Raw genomic sequence first — 18608 nt, 5'->3', positions numbered from 1 at the left:
CAGCGACAGGCCTCGGATTGAAAGGTTGCAGTATTACATACCAGTAAGCATGCAAACAAATCTGGTACAATTACCCTGCTTGGCTCCTAATTGACCTAATTCCAGTAAGGTCGGGATGTTTACAGTCTTGACCCGTGATATTTAAATCACCCTCCGCAGTAACCTTGAATCCTACATTACGCTGGTGACGAGGTTCGAGCTCCACCACGGACAGTCCACTATGAATTGTGTGTTAAACAGCCAAGTGGTGTTTACAAGTTCTGTGTAGGACGTATGACTTGGCTGGGGCAGGTGCAAGTTGATCTCGATGAAACTTGTGACGCCTGGACCTGTCCTGTGTACAATGATCCCAACAAATGGGTACTGGGTAGCTGACGATGCTGTCAAATGTCGAACGTGAATGTGTGATGGTCTTCAGGTTTTGGTACCGATCATGACTACCAAAAGCCACATGAAACAAATTCTAACGCCTCTCCATGGAATTGTATAACCAACGTGAACATACACCACTAGACGGGAGAGTGGATGGTATCAGAGGTGTCTGGTGGCAGTGGTGTGTGGTACATTGACGCAGGCGCTGGATACATCTGTGTCCTAGACTGCTACCACATGGGTGTGCCAGTTGATGTGGAAGGCGTAGATGGTATCACAGTCATCTTGTGTGTGGCAGGCACTGACGTAAGCGTATGTGCTTGGACAACAGGAGTATGCGCTGGAAATACGTGCCAGTGCCTGCCTGGTAGAACCACCATAAGGTGCATGCACTGGCATCACTGGAACCATCACTGCGGAGGCCAGGGATGCCTGAAATCTAGGGACAGGTAAGGAACTTACAATAGTGTCTGGCGCCGTAGTGTGCAGTGGCAAAGGAATGTCGGGCATCCTGGGAACAGTGGGTAACGCCCAAGGGTGGGAGGTATTATCGGTATATCGGTAAATTGACGTGCACTCTTTCCATGATAGATATCACAATATCATTTTAGCATGCTCGATATATTGGGGGATTTCAAATAGCGATTTTTATCAAGTGTTTAAGGTTATTTCTTGCCAAATGCCTTTCTCTCTCCTGCAGCATGCATCCGGGGCCCCAAGATGGCTGCGTATTTATTGACTGAGTAAACATCACGTTGTACCAGCATCTTGTTTTGTTCCATTTATGAACTTCAATTCATACCTTAATGTATCAGATTGCTTCTGAATTAAAAATTTAGAATTATACAATATATTGTGATATGTATCACAATACAGCCTTGTGCATCGCAAAATATTGTGATACCCTTTATTCTTCCAATACCCATCCTTAGTAATGCCCAACCCGACGTTGACGGTTGAGAGGTGATAATCGGGGAATGGTGGCTGGAAGTTTCGTGCGAATCCCACGGAAGTGTTGTAGTATATATTTATGCAAGTCCTGTCTACAAGCATGTGAAGCTGAGAAACTTGCTAAGGAGAGTAGTGAACAAAAATTCGCAGAAGAGGATATTTAGAAGATTTTTTGCAAAGACAATTAACTTAACACGCAAGAATATGTTATGCAAAACTTGAAGATGCAGTGAAAGTAGACTTGTGCATACCGATTAATAAAGTAAAGATTAAATTGCAAAATTTATAGTTTTAAAGTGTATAAAATACAAATGGCTAAGGTGTTTAAACAATACAAAATATAATACCTAGCCAACAACTGCAAACTGTAATGACTGCCTTGATTTAAGGAGACACATTTAACAGATGCATTAAGGAGTAATGCAGGATAAGTAAAAAATCTATTGTCATTACTTGTAATACATAAGTGTTCAAGCAACATAACCACTACATGCTCAAGTCTGCAGAAAAAGGCATTTTAATGAAAATGGCAAACAATGCCCTTCACTGTCCCTTTCAAAAAACAAAGTGAGGCTCCGTTCAAATTCTGGTCAAACTTTAAAGCAACCCCATTTATATCATGCATTCGGATCCTGGGGGTATTTCAGACATCTAATAGCATTTGAATCAAGAGACCCCTTAAATCTTTAAGTTTAACACAAGAGTTATGACAAGAAGGCCTTCACTTTCATGATTAATTTCTAATACTGAACTTAATGAATAAATAACATAAACAATCCTTTGGAGATCATGAACAGCATGTCTTCTTCCCCACCTCAAACATTTTTGTCTCACACAGTTTCATACAGTCTTATGCTGGTATCAACTGGTTGAGAATGAACAATACCTCATTTGGGTGCTGGGAATGGAAGCGATCAATAGCTGCTAAGCGGGCCCGAAATTCTGCATACTCATTGGGTCCTGCAAGAGCTTGAATCTCATCCTTACGCAACCTGAAGTTATAACATAACATCCTCACAGTAACTATGGTAACTAGCATAAGACATTCAATATTCATGAATTCTAAACATCTTTCAGGCACCTTTCATATTTTCTCGAAATATTAGTGCACACCCAAGCATATTATGCAACTCTCTAATGATGCAGTGGAATGTTTGGTTTGAGTATTATGTGCAGTCAAAAACTCCATGGAATCACCTCAGGTGAACTGGGGGCAGGTAACAAACTTGGTCAATAAAAATGTGAAATTTGCAATGAAACATCACTAGACATGATGATTTACCATTTCAATTGTATTTTCTGTTCTGCTAGGCATTGCTTTATATACAGAGATTAAGATTACCATGTGTATGTCTCTGAGACTAGATATCCCAGATCTACAGGTAATCCAGTTAAAACACACCCAATAAGAACTTCAAAGAATCCTTATGCTATGATCAGAAGAAATTGTATATTTCAGGAATAATATATTTCAATAGCCTCAATGATCATGGTATGTTAGTCACAGCTTTTACTATATACATATATATATATATATTTCAAATAATAATAATGATGTATGGCTGATTGCTATGGACAGATATTTTTTACTTATTGAACAGTTTGAAGAGTTACCATTGAGGCTACCCACAGTCTTGTTATTTCGATCACAAGAACATTATGTTGACATATAATAATCAAACCACAACAAATATCACTTTTAACAAGTTCAAGTACTGCATTTATGATACATGCATCCATTCTCTGTCAATTAAGGGTCATTTCAAGGCATCAGTAGTGATAATCTGACCGTGATTACTGTAAATAACTCTGAGTTGGTGCGATCTACCGATCACTTCACACATGATTTCACCGAAATCAGTGTAAATAATACTGAATGACATTTTGAATACAAGAGTCATTAGAGGATGACAAATCCTGGCACCCACAAATTTTAAAGAACAATTCATCTGACTGTTACTGTAAGTCCAACTTAATGAGAGAATTTCAATGTATACAAGAGTAGTTATTGACCTACCAATACAATACCATGGAATTGGATTTCGTAACTTTGTAACAAACTTGTTGCCATGGAAATGGGGAAAAATATAACCTCTAAACAACATTAAGTACCAAAATGCACCATTTGACAACCCGGTCTTTGTGTGTGCAAAGTGTCATAAAAGAATACATATCAGTTATAGAGATTGGTCAGAACAAACACACCACTATCAACAGAGTCAAAGTCAAACTTGTTACGATGGAAACAGAAAAACTTAGGTTTTTTTTAAAGTTCCTAAATAGCAAATGGCACCATACATGTTCCAAGTTTGGATGAAAAATGGCTAACAGATTTTCAGTTTAGCTCTGGAAACAACATCTACCTCTGTTTCAGCTAAGTCTAACTATGAACGGTGTCAAAGTCAAACGTGTTGCCAGGAAAATGAAAACAATAATTCTAAACACTCCTAAGTAGCAAAAGGCACCATTAGACAACCTGGTCTTTGTGTGTGCAAAGTGTCATGCAAGAATACCTATTAGTGTCAGAGATATAGTCCGGACAAACACACCACTATGAACAAAGTCAAAGTCAAAGCCATGGAAACAGCAAAACTTTTACAAATTCCTAACTAGCAAAAGTAACCACTTCAGCCCTTGGTTAATACACTTTGCTAATAGTGTAAACAACAGGAATAATTTGTGTACTTAAAGTACAGATTTGTTGACATGGTATTTCCAGTGTTACATGCCTGTGGTAATGTTTTTGTATTGGGGGAAAAAATATCAAATTGATTGTTGAAAGCATGCACTAAACTCAAGAAAATATCGTACCTATATCCACAATACTCACACGCTTCTCCTCTTATTTTGACTAAAGTTAATTGCCACTAACTGATGCAAACAGGGCACTGATAGTGATATGTTTCCTTTAAAGCCTATGTTTCATGTTACCCACTTAACACTTACCCATCCTTGTCTTCATAAAGCTCCTTCAGCTCGCTGGTGCAGTCCATGTAACGCTGACAAACAAAACAAGATAATATGTATGCAAATCCTGTAAACCATACAAGGCTTATGAGTTCTAAAATGGGGGGCAGTCGGGCAGCCTAGTGGTTAAAGCCTTCACTCATCACGCCAAAGACCGGGTTTGATTCCCGACATCGGTACAATGTGTGAAGCCCATTTCTGGTGTCCCCCGCCGTGATATTGCTGGAATATTGCTAAAAGCGGCGTAAAACCATACTCATTCACTCACTCTAAATGGGGTCCAACTGATATCACCTGGCCTGCCATACATATCTATCATGTCTGTCAATAATCATATTTTGTAATTGTTTATCACAAAATATTAAATTGACTTTTTTTACCAAGTTTTTAATCCCCCCAACCTGTATCCAAGAATGGAGAGATATTAAACAATAGTTATCATTGTGTAGAATTCTAAGAATACTACCTCTATTACATCATAGCCATAAATTCCCATTTGGGCAATAATCACACAATAAAATCTTTAGATTTTTCAACAGATGTCCTCTTCACTGCCAATTATCCCAGTTTTGAGATAAACCCTATCCCTTGTCAAACTGCATCTGCGCATGCGCAAGGAGGGAAAACATCACTTTTTTCCAATAACCTTCATCGACTAGATGTAAGATATATTGGGGAGGTGGTAATATTCTTATAATTATACACAATGATAACTATTGTTTGATCATTCCTACAAATATCCTACCTCTATTACATGATAGCCAGTATTTACCAGAGGGACAGGTGGGATCTGTCATCTTGTACTCCCAGATAATTGGCAGCATTGAAGTAAGCGAAACATAGGCGCAACGGGGTATGAATCAATGCCAGACTTCCTGATTTCACCCTTGGCAAACCTGCAGATATATGATATATGACCTTTCTGATGTCACTTCCGGTTCTGAGAACATCTATGATGACACTTTTGGTTCAATATCTTGTGACATCATTTGGGTCATTATGATGTCATTTCCGGTTCTGAGGTCACCTATGACGTCACTTTAGGTTAATCTTTCATTGTGACGCAGATATATACTTGTTGCTCTATAGCCAACAGCATATATACTTATCTCACCTCAGGTACGTTATTGACATACTTTTATGCGGATGACATGTTTCCCTTTATATATTGGTGATAAACATACCCTTTCCGTAATTCCGGTTCTGAAGTCTTCCCCGACGACACCTCCGGTCGTTATACATGTTAGTTACGCCAAGTGACTAACAATGTAATAACCCTATCACCTTATGATCTATGATCCCAGATGTTAGCCAAAGATCCGTCCAACCTAGTTGACATAGTGTAAAGGTGTAGAGACTAACTTACCTTCTGGGATCTTCCACCCCCCACCCTCCAAACTTCCACAGAACTGGGGGTGGATAGGCTACTGAGTGACTGTAGCCTGGGCCGCCACCAAGGGCCCCAGGGAGTATAATCCCTCTAGATCGTGTTGTACGTCTCATAGGTAGAAATGAGTAAACGTATTGTGGGATCTCCATGGACAGCTTGATACCACTTGTTCGATGGAAACTGAATTCCATGAGGCCAGACTTGTTGCTAGTGCACGGATTTCATGAGCCTTGCAACTTCCCCATTTTGGTGTAGAGAGCTGGGCTTGACGATAACTATCAGATATAGTGTTCTTAAGTCATCCGGCCACAGTAGCCTTAGTAATGTCCTTTCTGAGGAAGGCTTGCAAGAGATAAAGAGCTGTTTTCTTTTCTTTCTGTGGTTCTGAGTAGCTGAAATATAGTATCTCAGAGCTCTGATGGGGCATAATAGTCTATCTGGATGATCAACTGTTTTACTCAAAGATGGGATAGAGTATTGTCTATGTCGTAGAGGCCCAAACCCTGGTTTTTGGCGATAAATTCTGGTAGTGATCTGAAAGATATTGTGCTCCAGTCTTGTGAATGCGTAGTAGATGTGATATCAATTGCATGAAGCTCAGACACTCTAGCAGCTGTAGCTAACGCTAAGAGGAAGGCCGTCTTTTTAGAAACTGTTAAAAGTGTACAGTAGCCTCTGCCATTGGTTCATATGGAGCTTCCATCAGTGCAGACAGAACGATGGGTAAATTCCATTTAGGGAAAATGTGTGGTTTTTTTATGTCTTCCAGTGAAAACAATTTCAGGAGTCGATTTAAGACTGGGTGAGATCCTATGGATAAACCATCATGTTGTAGAACTGAGGCTAATGCTGATCTATAGCCTTCAATTGTACCATGTCTGAACACTTTCTCATTTCTCAGGTGAAGAAGAAAATCAGCCATTATAGGTATTGTTATATTTTCGTCACTCAAACCTCCTTCTATTCGCCACTGGCAGAACTTTCTCCATCTGACGTTATAGATAGCTTCTGAAGCTGGTCTCCATGAGCTAGCAACCGCTTCTGAAGCTGAATTAGAGAAACCGGAAACTTGCATCTATGTCGCGATAGTTTCCAGGCATGAAGGTGGAGATTTGTCAGGTTGCAGTAAAATATGTCCGATTTTGGTTGCCGGAGGGGATCATGACGTTCTGGCAGTTTGAGAGGCTCTTCTATGAGAATTGGAATCAGTCTTCGAAACCACGCTCTGTTGGGCCACGCTGTGGCTATCAGAATTATGACGCAATCTGTGTCCTCGATCTTCCTTATTTCTCTGTCCAGGAGAGACCAGGGAGGGCAAGTGTAGGCAAACATCCCTTGCCAACTCATGGATAGGGCGTCGACCTGAAGGGCTAATGGATCTGGGACTAGGCTGACGTAAACGGGAAGTCGATGGTTTAGGCATGTGGCAAACAAATCAAGGTGAGGGGTATCTCACGTCGAGGTTATCCACTTGAATACCTTGGGTGGAGAGTCCATTCCTTGGGTACTATCTGTTTTTTCCGGGATAGGCAGTCTGCAAGTAGGTTCACTCTTCCCGGTATGTGCCGTGCTTCTATCCTGCAACTCACTGAGTCTGCCAAGTCAAATAAAAGCGAAACCTCCCTCAACAAAAGTGCTGATCTCATGCCCCCTGGATGTTGTATGTAGCTATCAGTAATGACGAGTGGTTTAGTAGATGGGCCCATGCCTTAATTGCTTGGACAATAGCTCTCATTTCCAGACAATTTATGTGTAAACTTTTGTCTTGATTTGACCACATTCCTTGGATTGTGACGTCTTCCATATGTGCGTCCCAACCTTCGCCTGATGCGTCTGTATATAGATGGTGTTAACAAGGTTGTATTGCATCTTCCAGATCCATATTTTTGGTGGTGTTCATCCACACTTGTAGTGGACGTAACTGAAGTCTCCCTCTGTAAGTAAGATCTTGGAGTGATGTCAGTATGCCTAGGCAAGACACCCACCAACGACATGGCCTGCTGGGTTGGTCAAGAGCACTCTGAATCTTCTCTATAGCTCTTAGATATCTGTCCTCTGGAGGTTGTATAATGCCTTTTGAAAGTTGAAACCTCACCCCTATCTACACGATGTCTTGAGTTGGTATTATTTCAAACTTGAATCAGAAATATTGCGTTCTGCTTTATCTGAAATAATTCTTGATTGGCTGAGAGGAAATCGTCTCTATAGCCGTGGAGTCTTACAAGATTTAGATGAGCGAAGCCGATGATGGGGGTGAGAATCCGTGTAAAAAGCCATGGTGCTATTGATATTCTGAATGGAAGCACGTTGAATTCGAACCTTAGACCGTTTACTGCAAAGCGTAGGTAGGGTTGACAACTCTGATGAATAGGCACATGCAGGTAGGCATCCTGTAAGGTCCAGACTGACTAGCCAATCTCCTAGTTTGAGGGAATTGCGTAACTTTTTTACTGATTCCATTTGAAATTTTGGTGGACGTACTAGGTAGTCTCTGTTGAGTACCTTTAGGTCTATTGTCATGCGCATCTTTGTAGAGTTCTTTTTGGGGACCAGAAAAACAGGAGAGTAAAACCCCTTTGTAGTATCTGACTTTTGTATGATGCTGATGGCCCTTTGTCTAGTAGTTCTCGTATAGACAAAGTTACGGCCGCTACGTTGGCCCCTACTAGATGAAAACGTCATCCTTTGGGGTGGACTACAAGCTCCGGACACTGCTCTCTTCACCACTTAGATTAGCCAAGGGTCGTCCGTAATTGACTTCCAATTTTCAGCGTATAGTGACAGACAACCGCCGACTGATCCCGCGGTAGGCGTTAAGATGATCTTGGGTAACCGGTAATCGAGGTCCATTAACATAGCAAGGTGGACAGGGTTTGGCTGAGAGATTCTTGGGTGTAGAGTCACGAACGACGGTTACCTCTTCCTCTGGTATAGGATTGACCACGACCTCTGATTCTTTGGGACTCATGTCTCCCTCGTCTTGGTCTGGAACGGGATGAACTTTTCCAAGTAGAGGCACGAAAAGACTCACGTCCCGACATAACATGCCTGCTCTTAGGCCAGATCCTTGTGACCCTGGGTGTCGGCCGACCACTTTTCATTAAGCTTAGATGCCAATGAGATAGTGGAGTTTTGGAATCTCTGATTAGTGGTGCGTGAAATCTCATTGATTGCAGAGGTTAGTCTGCCGTTGAAGAATTAGGGCGCCAATAATGACTGAGACATCAAACTTCGTTTTAGTGGATCCAAGATATTGTGTCTTAACCTGTTGAATAAGATGATTTCATTGAGTAAGCAGGAATTGTGTGGACATCCATACCTGTGCAGTTTGCAGATCTTCGTGCATCTTCAGTATGTTATCCAGCTATTATGAATGAAACCAACTTGTTCCAAATTCATCTCAACTTTTGTGTCACAAGGTTGGCCAATAAATCCCTCACAGTTAACAGGGGGAAGTACATGTCTGATGCCTGCTGCAAACCAGTTCATATACGTGCTAATATTTATCATCTGCTTGTTAACACTGTCAAATTCTGTCTTTGAGATATGCGCAACAATTTGAGTACTAGTGACATATCTACTTGAAGGACGGCTATTTTAAGCATCATGTCATCCTCACCCGACTCATAACAAAGCTATAGTTGCAAATTGTAATAAAAAAAACAAATGGCCCTAAAAGGCTACCTTACAACATGGTAGGGTACTTACATCAATAAGTTGTTTCAGACGTTGGTCAGAATTTATTTGCTCCCTTAGCTGTAACAGAAACAAAAAAACACTTGAGCCACAGTGTACGATCACAATGACCAAACAATCAACTTCATAGACCCTGAGAAGATGTTGGAAATGCAGTAACTGAGGATTGAAAGGGGTGGGCAGTGGAGGTCAAAGGTAATTGCTGGGTAAAAAAATAAAAAAATGCATAAAAACATGTTACATGTTGCTCTGCGTACCAAATACTCAACACGACTACTGCAAACCAATCTTCATAATAATACATGCAGAAATGCCTAAGATAAAGGTCATATGATGGTCCAACACATCTTCAAAGTTGCAGCTCTCAAAGCCTTGAGGAATTTGAGAAACACATTCTTACAAGTTTTCAATGTTTAAATATTTAAGAATTTGTATCTACATGATCTAAACATATTTCTGACTCCCACAGGAAATATCACTTGTGTGAGATCAAGCAATATCTCCTGCTGAGTTCTAGCAGATATTGGTTTCTGGAACATCAAATGGCCAACTAACATGAGCGTTGGCTTCATGTTTTTATGTTCAAATCAAACACATAGTGATTCTATTTTTACTTCATTTTGCAATGCAAGGAGCCAGAAAACTGCACCAGGGTTTTCCCATGACCTACAAAACAAATTGGGGGTTCTCATTTGTGCTACTGGGAGTCATAGGTCTTTGGGGAGGGTCATTGAATTAGTATTATCTGATGTCAGATTTTGTAATAACTTTTGGGTTCGAATCCTGGTTCGCCCCAATTATGTGTCTAGGTGTGTCAGCACCATACCCGTGCTTGTGGGTTTCACTATAAAAGTGGTAACCGTCAGACACCTGCATCACTTCAGACTTCCTCACACATTTTGCAGACACGCCGTGACATAACTAGAATACTGTTCAATGCAGTGTTATTGCACTGTTAAACTCACTCACTAACTCGTAATAAATTATTTTGTTGTTCTACAAAATATTACATTCTTCTACTGATTCTGCTTTTTATCTACCATCAACACAGTTGTTGACCTAATCAAAACTTAATGTCCTATATTTGTTATCTTATTTGTAGATTGATAATTTGATATAACTAAGAAAGCAATTGCTGTATATGATATCACAACTCTTCACATGTGACTTACTACACTCAGTACTGTACACAATATATCATCTGTTATTTTTTTAACCCCAAAGCATATCAAATGCAAATCAAATCAATGAAAAAGTGGTCAGCCTGTTGTCTCGCACTTTTTGCTATTATGATCTGTTGTTTAAATCCATGATGTTTCAGTTTAAAAACCGAACTAGGTTTTGTCAATGTAATATTATCCTGATTATTGTGTAATGGAAATATACTGCTTTTGGACTTCAAAATTTGTGAGGTATATTCTCTTGTGTGGTTAGATGTGGGAATTCCATGTGATGCAGCAAATACAAGCACTTCAGAAGGCAAGTATTGAAACTTAATTCTGATTGGCTGCCGCTGATAGCTTGCAAGGAAGGCTGTTCTATTCATAGACATTAGGTTATCCAGCACAAAACAAATCTGGTATCAGTCGTATATTGTCTGTTACAGATTTTAATATTTCGACATGAACGTGCAATTAAATGATTAATTTTGACAAACTGAATTATCTGCGTCACAACTGACGCAATGGGGAATATATGTTGCATATTTTCTACTTGGATTGCGTCAAATACGCAGGTTTTCTGCAACTGGTCAAAGTCTGCATCCACCACATGGATGAATCTGTAGTGACTGGTGATAGAAGCTCCGGTTGGTAGTAAGATGGAGATACGCCATGCTACAGGTGGTCATGGTTACAAAAAATGTCCTCCAGATTGCTGGCAGGAAGCCCATCACTGATTGTCACTGCTTGACACAGGCATACAATGCACAGGAGCAAGAAAACAATGTACAGAAGCAAAGGTATGATATAAGAAAATTTGCAACCCTATGTCATATTTCTAAAATTTGTTTATAAGACAATATTGTTGTTGTTGTTTCAAAACATACATTTTAGATGACCATGTTCATCACGATTTCTCTCGCTATATAACAAGTTGTATGATGTCACAGTGGAGCAGTCTATTCATCGCATAGGCACAGAGGACGAAACAGACGCTTTCATAAAACAAATTTATCACCATGTAATCATTGCATTTACAATTAATAAAGTCAACTATTCATTCTCTATAACATTCATGACAACATACACATACAGACAACTATCATTAACACACAATGAAACACATCACAGTAAAACAACAACCATTATCCCAATTGCGTAGATTGATGCTCACTCACTGCATAGTCTGATCCAGAAAGCCATTATATGGCTGGAATAAATATTGTCTATCGCATAAACAGTGTTGCAAACCATCATATTTATCACATAGAAGTGCTTGCTGGCTCATCTGAACTTCAAAATCAAATATGCCATCGATCAAAGTAATTGAATGAAATCATCATCACTGTATCATGTACCTTCACCTGGTATAATTGTTAAATAATATCTCCAATCTCCATCTCAACTGCTTCTCGGATCAAGGAGACCTTAAAGGGGCGCTGATCTGAAGCAATTCCCCGGGACTGGTTGTTGCCTTTGTTATTGTTTTTTCCCTGTGAGTACCCGGATGATATAGCAGAATTCTAGACTAGTTCGCGACCTGTGCTGCGCAATTCGTAAGCGCATTTGTCACTTTTATTGATAGTATAATGGCGTATGGTCACATTGATCAACAAAATGAAATACAGTTTTGGAAATAATAAGGAAATGTAGGTATCTTTATGGGTAGCATCGGTAATGGTGACAAAGTTTTAATAAGTCACTTGCTTGGTAATTGTGCAATTTTCTTTTACACTATTTTGACTTGCAACGAAAAGTAAATATTTCACCTGAACACTGCTTATTTTATATAACATATACATGTTTACAAAGGTAAAGACTTGTGAAAACATTGTCTATTGCGCATCAAAGAACTTCCAAACCAAGACGTAGAGGAACGAGAATGATTCTGTTCAATGCTACAGCAAATGAATGAAAACAAAATGCAAATATCATAATTACAACCTACCAAATTTATGTGTATAAATTAAAGCAGCTGCCTTGTTTGAGGAATGTATCTGTGAATATTCACATAAAGGAACAATATCCCAATCATCTGCAGCCGTACAAATAAACTTATTCGATGTCACGTGTCTCTGTAACAATAAAATATTTTAAAATATATATATTGTTTTGGGATATTATAAGCCGTGTTTTTTCTCAACTGATCACTTAGTTTCTTTCAGTTGTTTCACATAGGTGTCAAGTCTCAAAGGTCAGCTGAGAAAGCCCACTTGACAACTATTTTCATAATGTCCGGAGTTCTTAAATAAATATCCATTGCATTAGATAACAATGAGCAATCACTCAATCAATGTACTTTTGGTTAACCCTTTGAACAAAGTATGTTGTTTTTACATCGGCACTTCACGCCTGATATGAGTGTACTCCCTTTGCTTTAGTAAACCTACACATGGAAACACTTACTTTTGACATATCCACTCTGCAAGATAACAGTGATTAATCAATGAACGTAATTTCTGTTGATCCTTTGATGGCTAGGAATGATCTGTTGATTTACAAAAAAGTAAATCGACTGATCATTTATCTCTTGCTGGGCTGCCACGTGCATATCATAACACACATTTTCACCTCACTTCAAACCTGGATTTAGATTGAGTAATTACCCCAGACAAAAGAAATGCTGAATGGGCACCTTTATCAGGTAATCTGAGTGGTGTACCACTAATTATACCTGTAATAAATTCATTAACTGAGCATTAGGTGAATGACGACAAATACACAAGTGTAGGGTTATACCAGAAAACATGGATGACAGCAAAGGAGTTGTAATCGTATTATCCCTACAATCAGGGATTTTTTTTTATTATTATTAAACTATAACCATCGGGGGTATTTCCAAATGATGACATCCGATGAGCTTCCGGCGTTCTTTTTGTCCATTTGTTTAGGCCGAAAAAATTTATTTGCATGCGCCCTTTGTCGAAATCTTCATAGATCACAGCAGAGACCATATAATAGAGGGACGGACCTCACCAAAAGTTTATCATAAACCATCAGCGCTACGGTCTGGCATGTAACTGATACACCCCGACACCCTGCTGTTAACCTCCCTCTACAGCTGCAGATGCGCAATAGATGCGCAATAGATGCGCAGACATTCACGACTGACCATTCTGGTAACCATGTTAACAATATTACATAATATCCGGGGTAAGAGTTAATTCCCTTAGCCGAGATTTCTCCGACTACGACCAGCGACAATCCAATAAAAAGACGTCTCTTAGCGGATTACAAAGACTTTCTTATGATATCTCTCATTAGCACATGTCAGTTGGCTGCAAATTATTTGCTGAACATGTGTGTCTTCCGGGACATTTATTTCAATTTACATTCGCCACAGCCATGGACGACTTCACTCACTGGGGCGATTTCGTCTTGGACCTAGATATGCCACTTGAAGAATTCCCACTCTTCGACCAGGGGCTGGTTTCGGATGACTCTTGGTCTAAATAGAATGACAGTGATCTTACCTCTACCAAGCTGTTGGAAAATACCTCCCAAAAGGTTTCACTCAAAGAAAAAGATAGGAAATGAAAATATGACAAGCGAAAGTTTTCGAGGGCGTGTGGAGAAAAAGCTGTTCAGATATCAAAAGTATTTTATAATGTATTCTATTTGTTTTAAAAATCAGTTAATATATCTCATGTTATGCTGCAATTGTTAACTATTATAAATAAACAAATATACCAAATCTACTACGAACATGACGAACGCCACAGAAAACTACGATCCGGTAAATTGCACTGGAACTCAGGAAGTGTAAATAAAACTCATCCAGAAGCAAGGATGTCACTTGTAACATATCACCATATTCCTGATGTTCACAAAATATATCTCCAGATTAACTTCATATCTTATAATAAGTCCAGACTAGATTTACTTGCAAAAATGCATGATCACTGACTGGTGTAAATGCTTTACTATTAGCCAGAAAAAAATGACGCCATATTAATGTTTTTATTTCATGTAAATTCGCTACTATTTTGTAATGCTAATAGTTCCAATGAATTAAAAATATGCATTAAACTACTAGCATTGTTAAATGAATTTTCGATGTGTCCGACAATGTGCTTCAAAGGAATCAAACGTTATTGGTTAATGCCAGTTTGGGGCTAGCAGTGATAATTGGGTTTGCTGGAGCGAGATAAGTTTTTTTCAAAGGGAGGCTACCGTTAAATTCCAAAGCAAAGAGGACGATTGTAATTTTACAATCGTTATTTAATATTAGTTTGATATTTCAGCATACAAATAATTAGGTATTTCATGTATAACAATATAGCTTCAACGAGCATGGTACCAGATATATACTAGTATATCGTAAACTGTAGTAACGTCTGAGTTTTCAAAATTGTTTCATCATAGTTTTCTATTTATATCTGATCAATGAAAAACAAACTTTAAACTCTAACCTATTAAAACAAAACAAAACATCACAAACTCTGACATATGTAAATGTATTTTTCATAGAAAAGGACAATAGAACATCTATTTATTTTACTGAATGACACCTTCAACCTTGTTGTCTTGAACTTCTCTCCCGACGACTGCCAATATAATCCTTCTTCTTTCTTGGCATTTACAAAGCAAATGATAATTTTATAATACAAATATTTCATGTAAAGGATTTTTATTTTTGTATGATGTTTTCATTGTTGTGTAAATACACAAAGTAACTAGTACCTTATCATATTTACATAATTATGATTGGGTTTAGGCCCATATCATATAGCTCATAATCAATATTTACACGGCATAAAATAAGTAATTGATTAAATGTAGTCATGATTAATGTAGTCATGATTAATACAGACAAAATCTACAGATGTTTCAAACGAAGTATGGGGATGATAAACACAGACAAAATGCATGTTATGTCGTATGCTGTATGGTAATTTAACTTAAAATATGTGACGTAAAATATGATCTTGCGCCAAAAATCATACAAAAAAAACTACCGATCGTACCTTAATAACTTTGGTACCAAGCCAAAGGGGAAATCGTGATGAATGTAAAACATTTTAATTCAGGACCGATTATAGGAACACATTCGTCTGAAAGCATGCGAAAATTAAGAGTTGTGATGTAATTATTTCGGGAAAATTCTGATTTAGTCCCATTTCTGGAGTCAAAATCTGAAATTTCGCATCCGCCCTAAATTTGTTACGGCACCAAGCCAATATTTAACATATCTCCTTTTTATACACGTTGGTAACCAAGGACTTTCATTGTGAATTAGAGGCCATTATTGAAAATCAAAATCTGCACTTTTGCCAATTTTACATGTGCGCCATTTTGTTCTCTCGGACAAAGACAAAGCGTGATCACAGTCATCAAATACAGTGACAACGTCATGCTTTAAGGCACCAACAAATCTCAGTTCTAATGTTAACAATGTTAAGAAATAATGAGTGTAAATATTTATTGTGAAATATATCTTTTGCATGGGAAAAAAAGGCGACATCGATGACTGCAGTGAACGTGTTTCTGCTCGCTTCCAGACATGCTGCGCAGTACAAGTTGTAGCACTGATGGTTTCGCGCATAGGTAACCAATCAGTGTTAAAATATGTGTAAAACAAATATTGCCTCCAAGTTTATTTAGCTGTCCTTGCAAGACGGTGGCCCAGTCTCTTGTCACACTCAGTTGCGTTAGTGAGCAAAACGACTCTTGGCAGCTAGTGAGCCCTAGAGGCCAGTGTCAGACAGCCGAGAAGAAGCCAGAGATTAGTGCCCCTTTAGGTAATTGTCAAGTGAAACAGTATTTTCTTAAAGATGGCTTCAGTCAACAGATAAAACCCATAGGCTGTTGTTCCTTGTCTTTGAATGCTATTGTTCTTGTTCAAATAAAATGTTGCACCTAAGCATTTACATTATATGTTGTTTAGATCACAGTCTTAATATTTTAAATGCCATTATTCATTGCTTATTGCATAGGGTTAAAAATTACTTTCGATTTGGCGTACGAAATTTCTCATTTGTAGAGGTACTAATTCGATTGGGTTCATACAGGGATAGAAATTTGGGTAAGACTTTCGCCCGAATCCCCCTAAAAATATATTTAACTAAAAGGATTCAGCTTCAATGAATACATATAGCCTACCCCTGTACAACTTGAGTAGGGATATGGGCGGAAATCTTTCCGAAATTTGCTCCATCCAGCTAGTCTCATGCTCATGTATCATGAAGGTCAGTAGACTTTCAGGATGTTAAAGTGGTGTTCTTATAAGGCATAAAGGTAATGACAAATCGGTTTGGTTAACTTCCAAGTTTGGCGAACTTCTACCGAAACCTTGATTCATTGTCAAATATGCTACAAACGGGTCCCTGTTTAAGACCTACCACTTTCTTTGGATGCAGCATCTCTTTCGTCATCGCATCCATCAATCTTTCCCTTTCTTCGTGATAACGTCTTTGTTGTTCTAATAAGGATTCCATGATCAAGACAACACGCAGCCCGTTGAAAATGGACAAAACGCGTTTCACGACTTACAACAATCGTCCCCAATCGTCGAGTGTATGGATGGTTACTCTCAACACTAGCCAATCAACATGTTCATGCCCCAGAGCGAGTTCTAATGTCGATGCAAGGAAAATACATAGAAAAATGAGCAGAGCTGTGAATGTCACACGAATTTAGTTTCGTACGCATTTTCACCTATTTACAGTATAACCTACAGAGTCCGCACATTTCATTGAAACATATTTTGAAACATTTCATTTGTAACGAAAAGCGACCCTGTGGAATATTGGCAATATTCAGTTCCTAAATTTGACAGTATCTGTTGGTAAGGCCTCGTGGCGCAACGGTAGCGCATCTGACTCCAGATCAGAAGGTTGCGTGTTCAAATCACGTCGGGGTCAGAAATTGTTCGTTTTGCCAACTTTGTATGTTTTGTTTGTTTGTTGTTTAACGCCGCACTATTCCAGCTCTATGACGGTGGTCTGTAAAAAATCGAGTCTGGACCAGACAATACAATGATTGACATTTGGGATACGATGACATGCATCAACCAAGTCAGCGAGTCTGACTACCCGATCCCGTGAGTCGCCTCTTACAAGTACAGTCGCCTTTTACGGCAAAGCATGAGTTGCTGAAGACCCCAGATCTTCACGGGTCTACTTTGTAGTTGTGATGTGAAAAGTGAGTGAGTGAGTGAGTGAGTTGTGTTTAACGCCGCTTTTAACACTATTCCAGTCATATCACGGCGTGTCAACTTAATGTGGGAGGAAAGCCCGAAGTGATGCAGGCTTTAGACGTTTACCACTTCGGTGAAACCCACGAGCACGGGTATGGTGATGACAAACCTAGAAACATAATTGGGGCGAACCGGGATTCGAACCCACAATCATAGGTTTCTGGCGAGCCCAAGGGACGCCTCTGCGGCGCCTTAGACGACTGGGCCACCCGTGCCCCCTGTGATGTGAAAAGGTGGACATGCTTTTAATATTATGCAGTTCATAATCCTTCTGTTGCTGCCTTGGATCAATCCTACTGTTGCTGCCATGGATCAATCCTTATGTTGCCTCAAGGGATCAATCCTACTGTTGCTGCCATGGATCAATCCTGTTGGTGTCATGGATCAATCCTACTGTTGCTGCCATGGATCAATTCTACTGTTGCTGCCATGGATCAATCCTACTGTTGGTGTCATGGATCAATCCTACTGTTGCTGCCATGGATCAATCCTTCTGTTGCTGCCATGGATCAATCACACTGTTGCTGCCTTGGATCAATCCTACTGTTGCTGCCATTGATCAATTCTAATGTTGCTGCCATGGATCAATCCTTCTGTTGCTGCATGGATCAATCCTACTGTTGCTGCCATGGATCAATCCTAATGTTGCTGCCTTGGATCAATTCTAATGTTGCTGCCTTGGATCAATCCTTCTGTTGCTGCCATGGATCAATTCTAATGTTGCTGCCATGGATCAATCCTACAGTTGCTGCCATTGATCAATTCTAATGTTGCTGCCATGGATCAATCCTTCTGTTGCTGCCTTGGATCAACCCTACTGTTGCTGCCATTGATCAATTCTAATGTTGCTGCCATGGATCAATCCTTCTGTTGC

The 18608-nt window shown here is 39.3% G+C and overlaps 1 protein-coding gene and 1 non-coding gene across 2 annotated transcripts in view; one reads left to right on the top strand and one right to left on the bottom strand.

Moving 5' to 3' along the window:
- The window catches only part of LOC139473711 (splicing factor 3A subunit 3-like), a 68772-nt gene extending 51659 nt beyond the window's left edge, over positions 1-17113 (bottom strand). Inside the window, exons 1-4 of the mRNA XM_071256430.1 lie at positions 16878-17113; positions 9389-9436; positions 4270-4322; positions 2210-2315 (exon numbers count right to left, since the gene is read on the bottom strand). Of these exons, the coding sequence (XP_071112531.1) occupies positions 2210-2315; positions 4270-4322; positions 9389-9436; positions 16878-16973 (303 nt within the window). The 5' untranslated portion in view covers positions 16974-17113. The remainder of the gene's footprint in view (positions 1-2209; positions 2316-4269; positions 4323-9388; positions 9437-16877) is intronic.
- Positions 17114-17327: 214 nt separating this feature from the next.
- Trnaw-cca (transfer RNA tryptophan (anticodon CCA)) lies at positions 17328-17399 on the top strand. Its single transcript has one exon. It is a non-coding gene; the product is annotated as a tRNA-Trp (tRNA).
- Positions 17400-18608: the final 1209 nt, after the last annotated feature.

The sequence above is a fragment of the Haliotis cracherodii genome, unplaced genomic scaffold (assembly GCF_022045235.1).
Source record: "Haliotis cracherodii isolate W230 unplaced genomic scaffold, xgHalCrac1.p SCAF_3, whole genome shotgun sequence".
Lineage (NCBI taxonomy): Eukaryota > Metazoa > Mollusca > Gastropoda > Lepetellida > Haliotidae > Haliotis > Haliotis cracherodii.
Note: the sequence above shows the minus strand (reverse complement) of the source record. Positions and strands in the feature narration are given on the sequence as shown.